The 24,206-nt window shown below is 55.8% G+C and overlaps 1 protein-coding gene across 1 annotated transcript in view; it reads right to left on the bottom strand.

Annotated features, from left to right (window-relative positions):
* tfpt (TCF3 (E2A) fusion partner) overlaps positions 1 to 19,503 on the bottom strand; it is a 42,961-nt gene extending 23,458 nt beyond the window's left edge. Inside the window, exons 1-3 of the mRNA XM_070871661.1 lie at positions 18,669 to 19,503; positions 15,011 to 15,081; positions 11,686 to 11,755 (exon numbers count right to left, since the gene is read on the bottom strand). Of these exons, the coding sequence (XP_070727762.1) occupies positions 11,686 to 11,755; positions 15,011 to 15,081; positions 18,669 to 18,893 (366 nt within the window). The 5' untranslated portion in view covers positions 18,894 to 19,503. The remainder of the gene's footprint in view (positions 1 to 11,685; positions 11,756 to 15,010; positions 15,082 to 18,668) is intronic.
* Between the last annotated feature and the right edge of the window lie 4,703 nt (positions 19,504 to 24,206).

Raw genomic sequence — 24,206 nt, 5'->3', positions numbered from 1 at the left:
CCCGTGTCCTAACTCACACCCAGTCCCACTCACCCATCACGCCCTGTGCTCACTGTCCCCGTGTCCTAACTCACATCCAGTCCCACTCACCCATCACCCCCTGTGCCCCGTGTCCTAACTCACACCCAGTCCCACTCACCCATCACCCCCTGTGCTCGCTGACCCCGTGTCCTAACTCACACCCAGTCCCACTCACCCATCACCCACTGTGCTCACTGCCCCGTGTCCTAACTCACACCCAGTCCCACTCACCCATCACCCCCTGTGCTCACTGCCCCCGTGTCCTAACTCACACCCACTCCCACTCACCCATCATCCCCTGTGCACACTGACCCCGTGTCCTAACTCACACCCAGTCCCACTCACCCATCACGCCCTGTGATCACTGTCCCCGTGTCCTAACTCACACCAAGTCCCACTCACCCATCACCCCCTGTGCCCCGTGTCCTAACTCACACCCAGTCCCACTCACCCATCACCCCCTGTGCTCGCTAACCCCGTGTCCTAACTCACACCCAGTCCCACTCACCCATCACCCCCTGTGCTCACTGACCCCGTGTCCTAACTCACACCCAGTCCCACTCACCCATCACTCCCTGTGCTCACTGCCCCGTGTCCTAACTCACACCCAGTCCCACTCACCCATCACCCCCTGTGCTCACTGTCCCCATGTCCTAACTCACACCCAGTCCCACTCACCCATCACCCACTGTGCTCACTGACCCCGTGTCCTAACTCACACCCAGTCCCGCTCACCCATCACCCTCTGTGCTCACTGCCCCGTGTCGTAACTCACACCCAGTCCCACTCACCCATCACCTCCTGTGCTCACTGCCCTCGTGTCCTAACTCACACCCAGTCCCACTCACCCATCACCCCCTGTGCTCACGGACCCCGTGGCCTAACTCACACCCAATCCCACTCACCCATCACGCCCTGTGCTCACTGTCCCCGTGTCGTAACTCACACCCAGTCCCACTCATCCATCACCCCCTGTGCCCCGTGTCCTAACTCACACCCAGTCCCACTCACCCATCACCCACACTGCTCACTGCCCCGTGTCCTAACTCACACCCAGTCCCACTCACCCATCACCCGCTGTGCTCACTGCCGCCGTGTCCTAACTCAAACAAGTCCCACTCACCCATCATCCCCTGTGCTCACTGACCCTGTGTCCTAACTCACACCCAGTCCCACTCACCCATCACCCGCTGTGCTCACTGTCCCCGTGTCCTAACTCACACCCAGTCCCACTCACCCATCACCCCCTGTGCTCACTGCCCCGTGTCCTAACTCACACCCAGTCCCGCTCACCCATCACCCCCTGTGCTCACTGCCCAGTGTCCTAACTCACACCCAGTCCCACTCACCCATCACACCTGTGCTCACTGCCCCGTGTCCTAACTCGCACCCAGTCCCACTCACCCATCACCCGCTGTGCTCACTGCCCCGTGTCCTAACTCACACCCAGTCCCACTCACCCATCACCCCCTGTGCTCACTGACCCCGTGTCCTAACTCACACCCAGTCCCACTCACCCATCACCCACTGTGCCCCGTGTCCTAACTCACACCCAGTCCCACTCACCCATCACCCCCTGTGTCCCGTGTCCTAACTCACACCCAGTCCCACTCACCCATCACCCCCTGTGCTCACTGACCCCGTGTCCTAACTCACACCCAGTCCCACTCACCCATCACCCCCTGTGTCCCGTGTCCTAATTCACACCCAGTCCCACTCACCCATCACCCACTGTGCTCACTGACCCCGTGTCCTAACTCACACCCAGTCCCACTCACCCATCACCCCTTGTGCTCACTGACCCCGTGTCCTAACTCACACCCAGTCCCACTCACCCATCACCCTGTGCTCACTGACCCCGTGTCCTAACTCACACCCAGTCCCACTCACCCATCACCCCCTGTGCTCACTGACCCCGTGTCCTAACTCACACCCAGTCCCACTCACCCATCACCCCCTGTGCTCACTGACCCCGTGTCCTAACTCACACCCAGTCCCACTCACCCATCACCCCCTGTGCTCACTGACCCGTGTCCTAACTCACACCCAGTCCCGCTCACCCATCACCCCCTGTGCTCACTTCCCCGTGTCCGAACTCACACCCAGTCCCACTCACGCCATCACCCGCTGTGCTCACTGTCCCGTGTCCGAACTCACACCCAGTCCCACTCACCCATCACCCCCTGTGCTCACTGCCCTCATGTCCTAACTCACACCCAGTCCCACTCACCCATCACCCCCTGTGCTCACTGTCCCCGTGTCCTAACTCACACCCAGTCCCACTCACCCATCACTCCCTGTGCTCACTGACCCCGTGTCCGAACTCACACCCAGTCCCACTCACCCATCACCTCCTGTGCTCACTGCCCCGTGTCCTAACTCACACTCAGTCCCACTCACCCATCACCCTCTGTGTTCACTGACCCCGTGTCCGAACTCACACCCAGTCCCACTCACCCATCACCTCCTGTGCTCACTGCCCCGTGTCCTAACTCACACCCTGTCCCACTCACCCATCACCCACTGTGCTCACTGCCCCGTGTCCTAACTCACACCCAGTCCTACTCACCCATCACCCACTGTGCTCACTCCACCATTTCCTAACTCACACCCAGTCCCACTCACCCATCACCCCCTGTGCTCACTGCCCCGTGTCCTAACTCACACCCAGTCCCACTCACCCATCACCCGCTGTGCTCACTGCCGCCGTGTCCTAACTCACACTCAGTCCCACTCACCCATCACGCCCTGTGCTCACTGTCTCCGTTTCCTAACTCACACCCAGTCCCACTCACCCATCACCCCCAGTGCCCCGTGTCCTAACTCACACCCAGTCCCACTCACCCATCACCCCCTGTGCTCGCTGACCCCGTGTCCTAACTCACACCCAGTCCCACTCACCCATCACCCCCTGTGCTCACTGACCCCGTGTCCTTACTCACACCCAGTCCCACTCACCCATCACTCCCTGTGCTCACTGCCCCGTGTCCTAACTCACACCCAGTCCCACTCACCCATCACCCCCTGTGCTCACTGTCCCCGTGTCCTAACTCACACCCAGTCCCACTCACCCATCACCCACAGTGCTCACTGCCCCGTGTCCTAACTCACAACCAGTCCCACTCACCCATCACCCCCTGTGCTCACTGCCCCGTGTCCTAACTCACACCCAGTCCCACTCACCCATCACTCACTGTGCTCACTGCCCCGTGTCCTAACTCACACCCAGTCCCACTCACCCATCACCCCCTGTGCTCACTGCCCCGTGTCCTAACTCACACCCAGTCCCACTCACCCATCACCCCCTGTGCTCACTGCCCCCGTGTCCTAACTCACACCCAGTCCCACTCACCCATCATCCCCTGTGCTCACTGACCCCGTATCCTAACTCACACCCAGTCCCACTCACCCATCACGCCCTGTGCTCACTGTCCCCGTGTCCTAACTCACACCCAGTCCCACTCACCCATCACCCCCTGTGCCCCGTGTCCTAACTCACACACAGTCCCACTCACCCATCACCCCCTGTGCTCGCTGACCCCGTGTCCTAACTCACACCCAGTCCCACTCACCCATCACCCCCTGTGCTCACTGACCCCGTGTCCTAACTCACACCCAGTCCCACTCAGCCATCACCCGCTGTGCTCACTGCCCCGTGTCCTAACTCACACCCAGTCCCACTCACCCATCACCCCCTGTGCTCACTGCCCCGTGTCCTAACTCACACCAAGTCCCACTCACCCATCACCCCCTGTGCTCACTGCCCCGTGTCCTAACTCACACCCAGTCCCACTCACCCATCACCCCCTGTGCTCACTGCCCCGTGTCCTAACTCACACCCAGTCCCACTCACCCATCACCCCCTGTGCTCACTGCCCCGTGTCCTAACTCACACCCAGTCCCGCTCACCCATCACCCCCTGTGCTCACTGCCCCCGTGTCCTAACTCACACCCAGTCCCACTCACCCATCATCCCCTGTGCTCACTGACCCCGTGTCCTAACTCACACCCAGTCCCACTCACCCATCACGCCCTGTGCTCACTGTCCCCGTGTCCTAACTCACATCCAGTCCCACTCACCCATCACCCCCTGTGCCCCGTGTCCTAACTCACACCCAGTCCCACTCACCCATCACCCCCTGTGCTCGCTGACCCCGTGTCCTAACTCACACCCAGTCCCACTCACCCATCACCCACTGTGCTCACTGCCCCGTGTCCTAACTCACACCCAGTCCCACTCACCCATCACCCCCTGTGCTCACTGCCCCCGTGTCCTAACTCACACCCAGTCCCACTCACCCATCATCCCCTGTGCACACTGACCCCGTGTCCTAACTCACACCCAGTCCCACTCACCCATCACGCCCTGTGATCACTGTCCCCGTGTCCTAACTCACACCAAGTCCCACTCACCCATCACCCCCTGTGCCCCGTGTCCTAACTCACACCCAGTCCCACTCACCCATCACCCCCTGTGCTCGCTAACCCCGTGTCCTAACTCACACCCAGTCCCACTCACCCATCACCCCCTGTGCTCACTGACCCCGTGTCCTAACTCACACCCAGTCCCACTCACCCATCACTCCCTGTGCTCACTGCCCCGTGTCCTAACTCACACCCAGTCCCACTCACCCATCACCCCCTGTGCTCACTGTCCCCATGTCCTAACTCACACCCAGTCCCACTCACCCATCACCCACTGTGCTCACTGACCCCGTGTCCTAACTCACACCCAGTCCCGCTCACCCATCACCCTCTGTGCTCACTGCCCCGTGTCGTAACTCACACCCAGTCCCACTCACCCATCACCTCCTGTGCTCACTGCCCTCGTGTCCTAACTCACACCCAGTCCCACTCACCCATCACCCCCTGTGCTCACGGACCCCGTGGCCTAACTCACACCCAATCCCACTCACCCATCACGCCCTGTGCTCACTGTCCCCGTGTCGTAACTCACACCCAGTCCCACTCATCCATCACCCCCTGTGCCCCGTGTCCTAACTCACACCCAGTCCCACTCACCCATCACCCACACTGCTCACTGCCCCGTGTCCTAACTCACACCCAGTCCCACTCACCCATCACCCGCTGTGCTCACTGCCGCCGTGTCCTAACTCAAACAAGTCCCACTCACCCATCATCCCCTGTGCTCACTGACCCTGTGTCCTAACTCACACCCAGTCCCACTCACCCATCACCCGCTGTGCTCACTGTCCCCGTGTCCTAACTCACACCCAGTCCCACTCACCCATCACCCCCTGTGCTCACTGCCCCGTGTCCTAACTCACACCCAGTCCCGCTCACCCATCACCCCCTGTGCTCACTGCCCAGTGTCCTAACTCACACCCAGTCCCACTCACCCATCACACCTGTGCTCACTGCCCCGTGTCCTAACTCGCACCCAGTCCCACTCACCCATCACCCGCTGTGCTCACTGCCCCGTGTCCTAACTCACACCCAGTCCCACTCACCCATCACCCCCTGTGCTCACTGACCCCGTGTCCTAACTCACACCCAGTCCCACTCACCCATCACCCACTGTGCCCCGTGTCCTAACTCACACCCAGTCCCACTCACCCATCACCCCCTGTGTCCCGTGTCCTAACTCACACCCAGTCCCACTCACCCATCACCCCCTGTGCTCACTGACCCCGTGTCCTAACTCACACCCAGTCCCACTCACCCATCACCCCCTGTGTCCCGTGTCCTAACTCACACCCAGTCCCACTCACCCATCACCCACTGTGCTCACTGACCCCGTGTCCTAACTCACACCCAGTCCCACTCACCCATCACCCCTTGTGCTCACTGACCCCGTGTCCTAACTCACACCCAGTCCCACTCACCCATCACCCTGTGCTCACTGACCCCGTGTCCTAACTCACACCCAGTCCCACTCACCCATCACCCCCTGTGCTCACTGACCCCGTGTCCTAACTCACACCCAGTCCCACTCACCCATCACCCCCTGTGCTCACTGACCCCGTGTCCTAACTCACACCCAGTCCCACTCACCCATCACCCCCTGTGCTCACTGACCCGTGTCCTAACTCACACCCAGTCCCGCTCACCCATCACCCCCTGTGCTCACTTCCCCGTGTCCGAACTCACACCCAGTCCCACTCACGCCATCACCCGCTGTGCTCACTGTCCCGTGTCCGAACTCACACCCAGTCCCACTCACCCATCACCCCCTGTGCTCACTGCCCTCATGTCCTAACTCACACCCAGTCCCACTCACCCATCACCCCCTGTGCTCACTGTCCCCGTGTCCTAACTCACACCCAGTCCCACTCACCCATCACTCCCTGTGCTCACTGACCCCGTGTCCGAACTCACACCCAGTCCCACTCCCCCATCACCCCCTGTGCTCACTGACCCAGTGTCCTAACTCACACTCAGTCCCACTCACCCATCACCCTCTGTGTTCACTGACCCCGTGTCCGAACTCACACCCAGTCCCACTCACCCATCACCTCCTGTGCTCACTGCCCCGTGTCCTAACTCACACCCTGTCCCACTCACCCATCACCCACTGTGCTCACTGCCCCGTGTCCTAACTCACACCCAGTCCTACTCACCCATCACCCACTGTGCTCACTCCACCATTTCCTAACTCACACCCAGTCCCACTCACCCATCACCCCCTGTGCTCACTGCCCCGTGTCCTAACTCACACCCAGTCCCACTCACCCATCACCCGCTGTGCTCACTGCCGCCGTGTCCTAACTCACACTCAGTCCCACTCACCCATCACGCCCTGTGCTCACTGTCTCCGTTTCCTAACTCACACCCAGTCCCACTCACCCATCACCCCCAGTGCCCCGTGTCCTAACTCACACCCAGTCCCACTCACCCATCACCCCCTGTGCTCGCTGACCCCGTGTCCTAACTCACACCCAGTCCCACTCACCCATCACCCCCTGTGCTCACTGACCCCGTGTCCTTACTCACACCCAGTCCCACTCACCCATCACTCCCTGTGCTCACTGCCCCGTGTCCTAACTCACACCCAGTCCCACTCACCCATCACCCCCTGTGCTCACTGTCCCCGTGTCCTAACTCACACCCAGTCCCACTCACCCATCACCCACAGTGCTCACTGCCCCGTGTCCTAACTCACAACCAGTCCCACTCACCCATCACCCCCTGTGCTCACTGCCCCGTGTCCTAACTCACACCCAGTCCCACTCACCCATCACTCACTGTGCTCACTGCCCCGTGTCCTAACTCACACCCAGTCCCACTCACCCATCACCCCCTGTGCTCACTGCCCCGTGTCCTAACTCACACCCAGTCCCACTCACCCATCACCCCCTGTGCTCACTGCCCCCGTGTCCTAACTCACACCCAGTCCCACTCACCCATCATCCCCTGTGCTCACTGACCCCGTATCCTAACTCACACCCAGTCCCACTCACCCATCACGCCCTGTGCTCACTGTCCCCGTGTCCTAACTCACACCCAGTCCCACTCACCCATCACCCCCTGTGCCCCGTGTCCTAACTCACACACAGTCCCACTCACCCATCACCCCCTGTGCTCGCTGACCCCGTGTCCTAACTCACACCCAGTCCCACTCACCCATCACCCCCTGTGCTCACTGACCCCGTGTCCTAACTCACACCCAGTCCCACTCAGCCATCACCCGCTGTGCTCACTGCCCCGTGTCCTAACTCACACCCAGTCCCACTCACCCATCACCCCCTGTGCTCACTGCCCCCGTGTCCTAACTCACACCCAGTCCCACTCACCCATCATTCCCTGTGCTCACTGACCCCGTGTCCTAACTCACACCCAGTCCCACTCACCCATCATCCCCTGTGCACACTGACCCCGTGTCCTAACTCACACCCAGTCCCACTCACCCATCACGCCCTGTGATCACTGTCCCCGTGTCCTAACTCACACCAAGTCCCACTCACCCATCACCCCCTGTGCCCCGTGTCCTAACTCACACCCAGTCCCACTCACCCATCACCCCCTGTGCTCGCTAACCCCGTGTCCTAACTCACACCCAGTCCCACTCACCCATCACCCCCTGTGCTCACTGACCCCGTGTCCTAACTCACACCCAGTCCCACTCACCCATCACTCCCTGTGCTCACTGCCCCGTGTCCTAACTCACACCCAGTCCCACTCACCCATCACCCCCTGTGCTCACTGTCCCCATGTCCTAACTCACACCCAGTCCCACTCACCCATCACCCACTGTGCTCACTGACCCCGTGTCCTAACTCACACCCAGTCCCGCTCACCCATCACCCTCTGTGCTCACTGCCCCGTGTCGTAACTCACACCCAGTCCCACTCACCCATCACCTCCTGTGCTCACTGCCCTCGTGTCCTAACTCACACCCAGTCCCACTCACCCATCACCCCCTGTGCTCACGGACCCCGTGGCCTAACTCACACCCAATCCCACTCACCCATCACGCCCTGTGCTCACTGTCCCCGTGTCGTAACTCACACCCAGTCCCACTCATCCATCACCCCCTGTGCCCCGTGTCCTAACTCACACCCAGTCCCACTCACCCATCACCCACACTGCTCACTGCCCCGTGTCCTAACTCACACCCAGTCCCACTCACCCATCACCCGCTGTGCTCACTGCCGCCGTGTCCTAACTCAAACAAGTCCCACTCACCCATCATCCCCTGTGCTCACTGACCCTGTGTCCTAACTCACACCCAGTCCCACTCACCCATCACCCGCTGTGCTCACTGTCCCCGTGTCCTAACTCACACCCAGTCCCACTCACCCATCACCCCCTGTGCTCACTGCCCCGTGTCCTAACTCACACCCAGTCCCGCTCACCCATCACCCCCTGTGCTCACTGCCCAGTGTCCTAACTCACACCCAGTCCCACTCACCCATCACACCTGTGCTCACTGCCCCGTGTCCTAACTCGCACCCAGTCCCACTCACCCATCACCCGCTGTGCTCACTGCCCCGTGTCCTAACTCACACCCAGTCCCACTCACCCATCACCCCCTGTGCTCACTGACCCCGTGTCCTAACTCACACCCAGTCCCACTCACCCATCACCCCCTGTGCTCACTGACCCCGTGTCCTAACTCACACCCAGTCCCACTCACCGATCACTCCCTGTGCTCACTGCCCCGTGTCCTAACTCACACCCAGTCCCACTCACCCATCACCCCCTGTGCTCACTGTCCCCGTGTCCTAACTCACACCCAGTCCCACTCACCCATCACCCCCTGTGCTCACTGACTCCGTGTCCTAACTCACACCCAGTCCCATTCACCCATCACCTCCTGTGCTCACTGCCCCGTGTCGCAACTCACACCCAGTCCCACTCACCCATCGCCCCCTGTGCTCACTGCCCCGTGTCCTAACTCGCACCCAGTCCCACTCACCCATTCCCCCTGTGCCCCGTGTCCTAACTCACACCCAGTCCCACTCACCCATCACCCCCTGTGCTCACTGCCCCGTGTCCTAACTCACACCCAGTCCCGCTCACCCATCACCCGCTGTGCTCACTGTACCCGTGTCCTAACTCACACCCAGTCCCACTCACCCATCACCCCCTGTGCTCACTGACCCCGTGGCCTAACTCACACCCAATCCCACTCACCCATCACCCCCTGTGCTCACTGTACCCGTGTCCTAACTCACACCCAGTCCCACTCACCCATCACCCCCTGTGCCCCGTGTCCTAACTCACACCCAGTCCCACTCACCCATCACCCCCTGTGCTCACTGCCCCGTGTCCTAACTCACACCCAGTCCCGCTCACCCATCACCCCCTGTGCTCACTGTACCCGTGTCCTAACTCACACCCAGTCCCACTCACCCATCACCCCCTGTGCTCACTGCCCCGTGTCCTAACTCACACCCAGTCCCGCTCACCCATCACCCCCTGTGCTCACTGTACCCGTGTCCTAACCCACACCCAGTCCCACTCACCCATCACCCCCTGTGCTCACTGACTCCGTGGCCTAACTCACACCCAGTCCCACTCACCCATCACCCCCTGTGCTCACTGACCCCGTGTCCTAACTCACACCCAGTCCCACACACCCATCACCTCCTGTGCTCACTGCCCCGTGTCCTAACTCACACCCAGTCCCACTCACCCATCACGCCCTGTGCTCACTGTCGCCGTGTCCTAACTCACACCCAGTCCCACTCATCCATCGCCCCCTGTGCCCCGTGTCCTAACTCACACCCAGTCCCACTCACCCATCACCACCTGTGCTCACTGCCCCGTGTCCTAACTCACACCCAGTCCCACTCACCCATCACCCCCTGTGCTCACTGCCCCCGTGTCCTAACTCAAACAAATCCCACTCACCCATCATCCCCTGTGCTCACTGACCCCGTGTCCTAACTCACACCCAGTCCCACTCACCCATCACCCGCTGTGCTCACTGTCCCCGTGTCCTAACTCACACCCAGTCCCACTCACCCATCACCCCCTGTGCCCCGTGTCCTAACTCACACCCAGTCCCACTCACCCATCACCCCCTGTGCTCGCTGACCCTGTGTCCTAACTCGCACCCAGTCCCACTCACCCATCACCCCCTGTGCTCACTGACCCCGTGTCCTAACTCGCACCCAGTCCCACTCACCCATCACCCACTGTGCTCAATGTCCCCGTGTCCTAACTCACACCCAGTCCCACTCACCCATCACCCGCTGTGCTCGCTGACCCCGTGTCCTAAACTCGCACCCAGTCCCACTCACCCATCACCCCCTGTGCCCCGTGTCCTAACTCACACCCAGTCCCACTCACCCATCACCCCCTGTGCTCACTGCCCCCGTGTCCTAACTCACACCCAGTCCCACTCACCCATCACCCCCTGTGCTCACTGCCCCGTGTCCTAACTCACACCCAGTCCCACTCACCCATCACCCACTGTGCTCACTGCCCCGTGTCCTAACTCACACCCAGTCCCACTCACCCATCACCCCCTGTGCTCACTGCCCCGTGTCCTAACTCACACCCAGTCCCACTCACCCATCACCCCCTGTGCTCACTGCCCCCGTGTCCTAACTCACACCCAGTCCCACTCACCCATCATCCCCTGTGCACACTGACCCCGTGTCCTAACTCACACCCAGTCCCACTCACCCATCACTCCCTGTGCCCCGTGTCCTAAGTCACACCCAGTCCCACTCACCCATCACCCCCTGTGCTCACTGACCTACATTGACTCCTGTTAAGCAACGCCTCGATTTCAATATTCTCAGTCTTGTTTCCAAATCCCTCCATGGCCCCTCGCCCCCTCCCTATCTCTGTAGCCTCCTCCAGCCCCTACAATTCTCATCCTCCTGTTCAAACCCCTCCCTCGCCCCCTCCCTATCTCTGTAACCTCCTCCAGCCCCTACAATTCTCATCCTCCTGTTCAAATCCCTCCCTCGCCCCCCCCTCCCTATCTCTGTAACCCCCCGAGATCTCTGCGCCCCTCCAATTCTGCCCCCTTGAGCATCCCCCGATCGCTCCACCATCGGCGGCCGAGCCTTCAGCTGCCTGGGGCCCCGAGCTCTGGAACTCCCTCCCTAAACCTCTCCGCCTCTCTCTCCTCCTTCAAGACACTCCTTAAAACAAAAGCCCCTTCTGGACAATATTTGGGGGAGACGAGAGTCATGGGTCACGCTGTTTATCGCTGGTCTGTAATGATCAGGGACAAGCACTCACCTCGAGCAGGATAGTCAGCTGAGCAGTTCTGTAACTGTCCCCGTGAGAGTCCAGACACTTCATCAACGATCTAACAAGAAAAGGTCAAAGAATTTATCAGCATTCAGTCGGAGCAGCAACCCTGGCTGATTTCCCCTCTCTCTAACCCAGGGGTCACTGGGCAGTGATCAGGAGCAGGAACCCTGGCTGATTTCCCCTCTCTCTCTAACCCAGGGGTCACTGGGCGGGGATCAGGAGTAGGAACCCTGGCTGATTTCCCCCTCTCTAACCCAGGGGTCACTGGGCAGTGATCAGGAGCAGGAACCCTGGCTGATTTCCCCCCTCTCTAACCCAGGGGTCACTGGGCAGTGATCAGGAGCAGGAACCCTGGCTGATTTCCCCCCTCTCTAACCCAGGGGTCACTGGGCAGTGATCAGGAGCAGGAACCCTGGCTGATTTCCCCTCTCTCTAACCCAGGGGTCACTGGGCAGTGATCAGGAGCAGGAACCCTGGCTGATTTCCCCTCTCTCTAACCCAGGGGTCACTGGGCAGTGATCAGGAGCAGGAACCCTGGCTGATTTCCTCCTCCCTAACCCAGGGGTCACTGGGCAGTGATCAGGAGCAGGAACCCTGGCTGATTTCCCCTCTCTCTCTAACCCAGGGGTCACTGGGCAGTGATCAGGAGCAGGAACCCTGGCTGATTTCCTTACTCTCTCTCTAACCCAGGGGTCACTGGGCAGTGATCAGGAGCAGGAACCCTGGCTGATTTCCCCTCTCTCTAACCCAGGGGTCACTGGGCAGTGATCAGGAGCAGGAACCCTGGCTGATTTCCCCTCTCTCTAACCCAGGGGTCACTGGGCAGTGATCAGGAGCAGGAACCCTGGCTGATTTCCTCCTCCCTAACCCAGGGGTCACTGGGCAGTGATCAGGAGCAGGAACCCTGGCTGATTTCCCCTCTCTCTCTAACCCAGGGGTCACTGGGCAGTGATCAGGAGCAGGAACCCTGGCTGATTTCCTTACTCTCTCTCTAACCCAGGGGTCACTGGGCAGTGATCAGGAGCAGGAACCCTGGCTGATTTCCCCTCTCTCTAACCCAGGGGTCACTGGGCAGTGATCAGGAGCAGGAACCCTGGCTGATTTCCTCTCTTTCTCTAACCCAGGGGTCACTGGGCAGTGATCAGGAGCAGGAACCCTGGCTGATTTCCCCTCTCTCTAACCCAGGGATCACTGGGCGGGGATCAGGAGCAGGAACCCTGGCTGATTTCCCCTCTCTCTCTAACCCAGGGGTCACTGGGCAGTGATCAGGAGCAGGAACCCTGGCTGATTTCCCCTCTCTCTAACCCAGGGGTCACTGGGCAGTGATCAGGAGCAGGAACCCTGGCTGATTTCCCCTCTCTCTAACCCAGGGGTCACTGGGCGGGGATCAGGAGCAGTAACCCTGGCTGATTTCCCCTCTCTCTAACCCAGGGGTCACTGGGCAGTGATCAGGAGCAGGAACCCTGGCTGATTTCCCTTCTCTCTAACCCAGGGGTCACTGGGCGGGGATCAGGAGCAGGAACCCTGGCTGATTTCCCCTCTCTCTAACCCAGGGGTCACTGGGCAGTGATCAGGAGCAGGAACCCTGGCTGATTTCCCCTCTCTCTAACCCAGGGGTCACTGGGCAGTGATCAGGAGCAGGAACCCTGGCTGATTTCCCCCTCTCTAACCCAGGGGTCACTGGGCAGTGATCAGGAGCAGGAACCCTCACTGATTTCCCCTCTCTCTAACCCAGGGGTCACTGGGCAGGGATCAGGAGCAGGAACCCTGGCTGATTTCCCCTCTCTCTAACCCAGGGGTCACTGGGCAGTGATCAGGAGCAGGAACCCTGGCTGATTTCCCCTCTCTCTCTAACCCAGGGGTCACTGGGCAGTGATCAGGAGCAGGAACCCTGGCTGATTTCCCCTCTCTCTCTAACCCAGGGGTCACTGGGCAGTGATCAGGAGCAGGAACCCTGGCTGATTTCCCCTCTCTCTAACCCAGGGGTCACTGGGCGGGGATCAGGAGCAGGAACCCTGGCTGATTTCCCCTCTCTCTAACCCAGGGGTCACTGGGCGGGGATCAGGAGCAGGAACCCTGGCTGATTTCCCCCTCTCTCTAACCCAGGGGTCACTGGGCAGGGATCAGGAGCAGGAACCCTAGCTGATTTCCCCCTCTCTAACCCAGGGGTCACTGGGCAGGGATCAGGAGCAGGAACCCTGGCTGATTTCCCACTCCATAACCCAGGGGTCACTGGGCAGTGATCAGGAGCAGGAACCCTGGCTGATTTCCCCTCTCTCTCTAACCCAGGGGTCACTGGGCAGGGATCAGGAGCAGGAACCCTGGCTGATTTCCCCTCTCTCTAACCCAGGGGTCACTGGGCAGTGATCAGGAGCAGGAACCCTGGCTGATTTCCCCTCTCTCTAACCCAGGGGTCACTGGGCAGTGATCAGGAGCAGGAACCCTGGCTGATTTCCCCTCTCTCTCTAACCCAGTGGTCACTGGGCAGTGATCAGGAGCAGGAACCCTGGCTGATTTCCCCTCTCTCTAACCCAGGGGTCACTGGGCAGTGATCAGGAGCAGGAACCCTGGCTGATTTCCCCTCTCTCTCTAACCCAGGGGTCACTGGGCAGTGATCAGGAGCAGGAACCCTGGCTGATTTCCCCTCTCTCTCTAACCCAGGGGTCACTGGGCAGTGATCAGGAGCAGGAACCCTGGCTGATTTCCCCCCTCTCTCTAACCCAGGGGTCACTGGGCAGTGATCAGGAGCAGGAACCCTGGCTGATTTCCCCTCTCTCTAACCCAGGGGTCACTGGGCAGTGATCAGGAGCAGGAACCCTGGCTGATTTCCCCTCTCTCTCTAACCCAGGGGTCACTGGGCAGTGATCAGGAGCAGGAACCTGGCTGATTTCCCCTCTCTCTCTAACCCAGGGGTCACTGGGCGGGGATCAGGAGCAGGAACCCTGGCTGATTTCCCCCTCTCTCTAACCCAGGGGTCACTGGGCGGGGATCAGGAGCAGGAACCCTGGCTGATTTCCCCTCTCTCTCTAACCCAGGGGTCACTGGGCAGTGATCAGGAGCAGGAACCCTGGCTGATTTCTCCTCTCTCTAACCCAGGGGTCACTGGGCAGTGATCAGGAGCAGGAACCCTGGCTGATTTCCCCTCTCTCTAACCCAGGGGTCACTGGGCAGTGATCAGGAGCAGGAACCCTGGCTGATTTCCCCCTCTCTCTAACCCAGGGGTCACTGGGCAGGGATCAGGAGCAGGAACCCTGGCTGATTTCCCCATCTCTCTGTAACGCAGGGGGTACAAACCGATTGGAAGAATTACCTTCGTTCCTTCTTCAGTCTCTGGGTGACTTTCCCGACATATTCAAGTCTGTGCAGCAACATTTCATTCACCTAAACAGAAACAGTTCATTAAAGACGGTCACACACGATCAAATAGGAGCTGGAGTCGGCCATTTGTCCACTCGAGCCTGCTCTGCAATTTCGCGGGAGCTAGTATGAACCCCGGGGTCACGGAATCTGTCCATTGGGCCCCACAGGTCCGAGCCGATGTTTACCTGCTCCTGGATCCTCCTCCCACCCGGCTCCAGCTCCCTCCATCACCATATCCTTCGATTCCTGTCTCCCTCATGTGCAGCTTCTATAGCAAAATGTATTTATTGGCGCCGAAGGTGACTTTAGCGCCGGTGACCAAAAGTTTGTCAGGAGCCTCAGTACTGAGGGAGCGCCGTACTGTCGGAGGGGCAGTACTGAGGGAGCGCCGTACTGTCGGAGGGGCAGTACTGAGGGAGCGCCGTACTGTCGGAGGGGCAGTACTGAGGGAGTGCCGTACTGTCGGAGGGGCAGTACTGAGGGAGTGCCGTACTGTCGGAGGGGCAGTACTGAGGGAGTGCCGCACTGTCGGAGGGGCAGTACTGAGGGAGCGCCGCACTGTCGGAGGGGCAGTACTGAGGGAGTGCCGTACTGCACTGTCGGAGGGGCAGTACTGAGGGAGCGCCGTACTGTCGGAGGGGCAGTACTGAGGGAGTGCCGTACTGCACTGTCGGAGGGGCAGTACTGAGGGAGCGCCGTACTGTCGGAGGGGCAGTACTGAGGGAGTGCCGTACTGTCGGAGGGGCAGTACTGAGGGAGCGCCGTACTGTCGGAGGCAGTACTGAGGGAGTGCCGTACTGCACTGTCGGAGGGGCAGTACTGAGGGAGCGCCGCACTGTCGGAGGGGCAGTACTGAGGGAGTGCCGTACTGTCGGAGGGGCAGTACTGAGGGAGCGCCGCACTGTCGGAGGGGCAGTACTGAGGGAGTGCCGCACTGTCGGAGGGGCAGTACTGAGGGAGTGCCGCACTGTCGGAGGGGCAGTACTGAGCGAGCCCTGCACTGTCGGAGGGGCAGTACTGAGGGAGCGCCGTACTGTCGGAGGGGCAGTACTGAGGGAGTGCCGCACTGTCGGAGGGGCAGTACTGAGGGAGTGCCGTACTGCGCTGTCGGAGGGGCGGTACTGAGGGAGTGCCGTACTGTCGGAGGGGCGGTACTGAGGGAGCCCCGTACTGTCGGAGGGGCAGTACTGAGGGAGTGCCGTACTGCGCTGTCGGAGGGGCAGTACTGAGGGAGTGCCGTACTGTCGGAGGGGCAGTACTGAGGGAGCGCCGCACTGTCGGAGGGGCAGTACTGAGGGAGTGCCGCACTGTCGGAGGGGCAGTACTGAGGGAGTGCCGCACTGTCGGAGCGGCAGTACTGAGCGAGCCCTGCACTGTCGGAGGGGCAGTACTGAGGGAGCGCCGTACTGTCGGAGGGGCAGTACTGAGGGAGTGCCGCACTGTCGGAGGGGCAGTACTGAGGGAGCGCCGTACTGTCGGAGGGGCAGTACTGAGGGAGCGCCGCACTGTCGGAGGGGCAGTACTGAGGGAGTGCCGTACTGTCGGAGGGGCAGTACTGAGGGAGCCCCGTACTGTCGGAGGGGCAGTACTGAGGGAGCCCCGTACTTCAACGTTATCGGATCTCCAGATTGCCGAGAAACACAGACAATAGGTGCAGGAGCAGGCCATTGGGCCCTTCGAGCCTGCCCCACCATTCAATATGCTCATGGCTGACCATTCCCTCAGTACCCCACTCCTGCCTTCTCTCCATACCCCCCTGATCCCTTTAGCCGTAAGGACCACATCTAACTCCCTTTTGAATATATCCAACGAACTGGCCCCCAACAACTTTCTGTGGTAGAGAATTCCACAGGTTCACCACTCTCTGGGTGAAGAAGTTTCTCCTCATCTCGGTCCTAAATGGCTTACTCCTTATCCTTAGACTGTGTCCCCTGGTTCTGGACTTCCCCAACATCGGGAACATTCTTCCTGTATCTAACCTGTCCAGTCCCGTCAGAATTTTATATGTTTCTATGAGGTCCCCCTCTCATTCTTCTAAACTCCAGTGAATATAAGCCTAGTCGATCCAGTCTTTCTTCATATGTCAGTCCTGCCATCCCGGGAATCAGTCTGGTGAACCTTCGCTGCACTCCCTCAATAGCAAGAATGTCCTTCCTCAGATTAGGAGACCAAAACTGAACACAATACTCCAGGTGTGGTCTCACCAAGGCCCTGTACAACTGCAGTAAGACCTCCCTGCTCCTATACTCAAATCCTCTCGCTATGAAGGCCAACGTACCAATTGCCTTCTTCACCGCCTGCTGTACCTGCATGGCCAACTTTCAATGACTGATGTCCCATGACACCCAGGTCTCGTTGCACCTTCCCTTTTCCTAATCTGTCACCATTCAGATAATATTCTGCCTTCCTGTTTTTGCCCCCAAAGTGGATAACCTCACATTTATCCACATTATACTGCATCTGCCATGCATTTGCCCCACTCACCTAACCTGTCCAAGTCACTCTGCAGCCTCTTAGCATCCTCCTCACAGCTCACACCGCCACCCAGCTTAGTGTCATCTGCAAACTTGGAGATATTACACTCAATTCCTTCATCGCTCCCTCAGTACTGCCCCTCCGGCAGTGCGGCACTCCCTCAGTACTGCCCCTCCGACAGTGCGGCACTCCCTCAGTACTGCCCCTCCGACAGTGCGGCGCTCCCTCAGTACTGCCCCTCCGACAGTGCGGGGCTCCCTCAGTACTGCCCCTCCGACAGTGCGGGGCTCCCTCAGTACTGCCCCTCCGACAGTGCGGGGCTCCCTCAGTACTGCCCCTCCGGTTGCGGCCCTCCCTCAGTACTGCCCCTCCGACAGTGCGGCGCTCCCTCAGTACTGCCCCTCCGACAGTACGGGGCTCCCTCAGTACTGCCCCTCCGACAGTGCGGCACTCCCTCAGTACTGCCCCTCCGACAGTACGGGGCTCCCTCAGTACTGCCCCTCCGACAGTGCGGCACTCCCTCAGTACTGCCCCTCCGACAGTACAGGGCTCCCTCAGTACTGCCCCTCCGACAGTGCGGGGCTCCCTCAGTACTGCCCCTCCGACAGTGCGGGGCTCGCTCAGTACTGCCCCTCCGACAGTGCGAGGCTCCCTCAGTACTGCCCCTCCGACAGTGCAGCACTCCCTCAGTACTGCCCCTCCGACAGTGCGGCGCTCCCTCAGTACTGCCCCTCCGACAGTGCGGGGCTCCCTCAGTACTGCCCCTCCGACAGTGCGGGGCTCCCTCAGTACTGCCCCTCCGACAGTGCGGGGCTCCCTCAGTACTGCCCCTCCGACAGTACAGGGCTCCCTCAGTACTGCCCCTCCGACAGTGCGGGGCTCCCTCAGTACTGCCCCTCCGACAGTGCGGGGCTCGCTCAGTACTGCCCCTCCGACAGTGCGAGGCTCCCTCAGTACTGCCCCTCCGACAGTGCAGCACTCCCTCAGTACTGCCCCTCCGACAGTGCGGTGCTCCCTCAGTACTGCCCCTCCGGCAGTGCGGGGCTCCCTCAGTACTGCCCCTCCGGCAGTGCGGGGCTCCCTCAGTACTGCCCCTCCGGTTGCGGCCGGCGGGGCGGGGGAACGGGAAGTACCGTCTCGATCTCCTTGCAGCGGCGCTGCAGGGCGTGGTACTTCTTGCGGTCGCGCTCGCGCAGCCGCTCCAGGGCCTGCTGCTCGCCGGCCTCCTCGTTCAGGCCGCCGTCCGTGAACTCCACCTCCTGCTCCAGCTCGCTCTCCAGGATGTTGCCGCCGAAGAGCGGGGGCAGCGCCAGGTCGCCGCAGGGGCCGGAGAAGTCGTCGAAGCCCACCGCCGCCATGGCCCGACGGGCGGGCAGTGCCGCACTCCCCCCCCCCCCTTTCTTTAACCTGGGGAGGGCGGTGCTCCCCCCCTGCCCCCCCTCACGTCCCCCCTACTCCTTCTCCCTCTGGGGGCGCTCGGTATTCGGCCCGCCGGCCACGTACGACGCACTTCCTCCCTTCCCCTCGGCCGCCCCCTCGAGCTCGGCCGCAGAAACGGGCGGCCAGAGCCAGCGGCCAATGGGAAGCCGGGGAACGTCAAGAAGCGGCGGCCATCTTGGGTTGGCGTCACTTGGGCTCCGCTGATTGGCCGGCAAGGCCGGGGGGGGGAGGGCAAGCCTGCCCTGCTGCTAGGCGCCGGCAAAGGTGGCAGACATCGCCGCCGGTGACGGTAGAGAGGGGGGGGGGTAAAAAAAAGTGACTTTAAAGCATCAATTCAGCCCCCCCCTTTCTGTTGGCCACAGCTGCGGGTCAGAGGTTGAGGTCCCACAATGCCTCAGAGATGCCAGGCGCCTTGAAAATGGCCGCGTGGGCTGCCGCGAGGAGAGCGGGGAGGCGGTGATTGACAGCTGCCGCGGCCCCGCCCCCCGCCGCCGGCCAATCAGCAGAGCGGCTGGCGTTTGGGCGGGAGGGGCGGTTGGTCTCGCGCCGCGCCGCGCCGCGCGCTGACGCCCCACGTGGGGGGGGGGTTGGCTATGGGGGGAAGGGGGCGGGGCTCTCCTTCGACTGCAACCAATCGGAGGGGCGCGCGAGGGAGGGAGGGATTGTCCCTGGCGGTGTCAATCAAAAGCTGATTGACGTCGCTCTCGACCCATGAGGGAGTTGGTGGGGAGGATCGGCGGCCAATCAGAGGCGGCGGGGGGGGGGGGGGCGGGCCCCCCCCTCTCCCACGTGGGCGTGGGCGCAGCTGATGGACGGCGCGGCCGACCAATGGGCGAGGCGGCCCCGGCAACGTAAGGGGGGGGCGGGACGGGGAGGGAAAATCAGCCAATCGGCGTCGAGGGCGGCGTTTTTTCCCCCGAGCCGGAAGAAGGACGGTGAGTAAAAGGCGGCGGCTTTACCCCCCCCCCCCCCCCCCCCTGGGGTGAGCAGGGGCTGGGGGGGGGTCAGGGGGCAGGGGTCAGGGGGGGCAGGGGTCAGAGCGGGCCTGGCCAAATCTCCACATCCCCGACTGACCCCCCCCCTCCCCCTATATCATCATCTATATACCTCTATATCATCATCTATATACCCCTATATCATCATCTATATCCCCTATATCATCATCTATATACCTCTATATCATCATCTATATACCCCTATATCATCATCTATATACCTCTATATCATCATCTATATACCTCTATATCATCATCTATATACCCCTATATCATCATCTATATACCTCTATATCATCATCTATATACCTCTATATCATCATCTATATACCTCTATATCATCATCTATATACCTCTATATCATCATCTATATACCTCTATATCATCATCTATATACCTCTATATCATCATCTATATACCTCTATATCATCATCTATATACCTCTATATCATCATCTATATACCTCTATATCATCATCTATATACCCCTATATCATCATCTATATACCTCTATATCATCATCTATATACCTCTATATCATCATCTATATACCTCTATATCATCATCTATATACCTCTATATCATCATCTATATACCTCTATATCATCATCTATATACCTCTATATCATCATCTATATACCTCTATATCATCATCTATATACCCCTATATCATCATCTATATACCCCTATATCATCATCTATATACCTCTATATCATCATCTATATACCTCTATATCATCATCTATATACCCCTATATCATCATCTATATACCTCTATATCATCATCTATATACCTCTATATCATCATCTATATACCCCTATATCATCATCTATATACCCCTATATCATCATCTATATACCCCTATATCATCATCTATATACCTCTATATCATCATCTATATACCCCTATATCATCATCTATATACCTCTATATCATCATCTATATACCCCTATATCATCATCTATATACCCCTATATCATCATCTATATACCTCTATATCATCATCTATATACCTCTATATCATCATCTATATACCTCTATATCATCATCTATATACCTCTATATCATCATCTATATACCCCTATATCATCATCTATATACCTCTATATCATCATCTATATACCCCTATATCATCATCTATATACCCCTATATCATCATCTATATACCCCTATATCATCATCTATATACCTCTATATCATCATCTATATACCTCTATATCATCATCTATATACCCCTATATCATCATCTATATACCTCTATATCATCATCTATATACCCCTATATCATCATCTATATACCTCTATATCATCATCTATATACCTCTATATCATCATCTATATACCCCTATATCATCATCTATATACCCCTATATCATCATCTATATACCTCTATATCATCATCTATATACCCCTATATCATCATCTATATACCCCTATATCATCATCTATATACCCCTATATCATCATCTATATACCCCTATATCATCATCTATATACCTCTATATCATCATCTATATACCCCTATATCATCATCTATATACCCCTATATCATCATCTATATACCCCTATATCATCTCTATATACCTCTATATCATCATCTATATACCTCTATATCATCATCTATATACCCTATATCATCATCTATATACCCCTATATCATCATCTATATACCCCTATATCATCATCTATATACCCCTATATCATCATCTATATACCCCTATATCATCATCTATATACCTCTATATCATCATCTATATACCTCTATATCATCATCTATATACCCCTATATCATCATCTATATACCCCTATATCATCATCTATATAACCCTATATCATCATCTATATACCCCTATATCATCTATATACCCCTATATCATCATCTATATACCCCTATATCATCATCTATATACCTCTATATCATCATCTATATACCTCTATATCATCATCTATATACCTCTATATCATCATCTATATACCTCTATATCATCATCTATATACCCTATATCTCTATATACCTCTATATCATCATCTATATACCCCTATATCATCATCTATATACCCTATATCATCATCTATATACCCCTATATCATCATCTATATACCCCTATATCATCATCTATATACCCTATATCATCATCTATAACCCTATATCATCATCTATATACCTCTATATCATCATCTATATACCCCTATATCATCATCTATATACCCCTATATCATCATCTATATACCCTATATCATCATCTATATACCCTATATCATCATCTATATACCCTATATCATCATCTATATACCTCTATATCATCATCTATATACCTCTATATCATCATCTATATACCTCTATATCATCATCTATATACCTCTATATCATCATCTATATACCACCTATATCATCATCTATATACCCCTATATCATCATCTATATACCCTATATCATCATCTATATACCCCTATATCATCATCTATATACCCTATATCATCATCTATATACCCTATATCATCATCTATATACCCCTATATCATCATCTATATACCTCTATATCATCATCTATATACCCCTATATCATCATCTATATACCCCTATATCATCATCTATATACCCCTATATCATCATCTATATACCCCTATATCATCATCTATATACCTCTATATCATCATCTATATACCCCTATATCATCATCTATATACCCCTATATCATCATCTATATACACCTATATCATCATCTATATACCTCTATATCATCATCTATATACCCCTATATCATCATCTATATACCCCTATATCATCATCTATATACCTCTATATCATCATCTATATACCCCTATATCATCATCTATATACCCCTATATCATCATCTATATACCTCTATATCATCATCTATATACCCCTATATCATCATCTATATACCCCTATATCATCATCTATATACCCCTATATCATCATCTATATACCTCTATATCATCATCTATATACCTCTATATCATCATCTATATACCTATATCATCATCTATATACCCCTATATCATCATCTATATACCCTATATCATCATCTATATACCTCTATATCATCATCTATATACCCCTATATCATCATCTATATACCTCTATATCATCATCTATATACCCCTATATCATCATCTATATACCCCTATATCATCATCTATATACCCCTATATCATCATCTATATACCTCTATATCATCATCTATATACCCCTATATCATCATCTATATACCCCTATATCATCATCTATATACCTCTATATCATCATCTATATACCCCTATATCATCATCTATATACCCTATAGCATCATCTATATACCTCTATATCATCATCTATATACCCCTATATCATCATCTATATACCTCTATATCATCATCTATATACCCCTATATCATCATCTATATACCTCTATATCATCATCTATATACCCCTATATCATCATCTATATACCCCTATATCATCATCTATATACCCTATATATCTTCATCTATATACCCCTATATCATCATCTATATACCCTATATCATCATCTATATACCTCTATATCATCATCTATATACCCCTATATCATCATCTATATACCCCTTATCATCATCTATATACCTCTATATCATCATCTATATACCCCTATATCATCATCTATATACCCTCTATATCATCATCTATATACCCCTATATCATCATCTATATACCTCTATATCATCATCTATATACCCCTATATCATCATCTATATACCCCTATATCATCATCTTACTATTCATCATCTATATACCTCTATATCATCATCTATATACCTCTATATCATCATCTATATACCCTATATCATCATCTATATACCTCTATATCATCATCTATATACCCTATATCATCATCTATATACCCCTATATCATCATCTATATACCCCTATATCATCATCTATATACCTCTATATCATCATCTATATACCCCTATATCATCATCTATATACCCCTATATCATCATCTATATACCTCTATATCATCATCTATATACCCCTATATCATCATCTATATACCCCTATATCATCATCTATATACCTCTATATCATCATCTATATACCCCTATATCATCATCTATATACCCCTATATCATCATCTATATACCTCTATATCATCATCTATATACCCCTATATCATCATCTATATACCCCTATATCATCATCTATATACCCCTATATCATCATCTATATACCCCTATATCATCATCTATATA

The sequence above is a fragment of the Pristiophorus japonicus genome, unplaced genomic scaffold (assembly GCF_044704955.1).
Source record: "Pristiophorus japonicus isolate sPriJap1 unplaced genomic scaffold, sPriJap1.hap1 HAP1_SCAFFOLD_272, whole genome shotgun sequence".
In the NCBI taxonomy this organism is placed as follows: domain Eukaryota; kingdom Metazoa; phylum Chordata; class Chondrichthyes; family Pristiophoridae; genus Pristiophorus; species Pristiophorus japonicus.
This window is presented reverse-complemented; position numbering and strand designations above follow the sequence as displayed.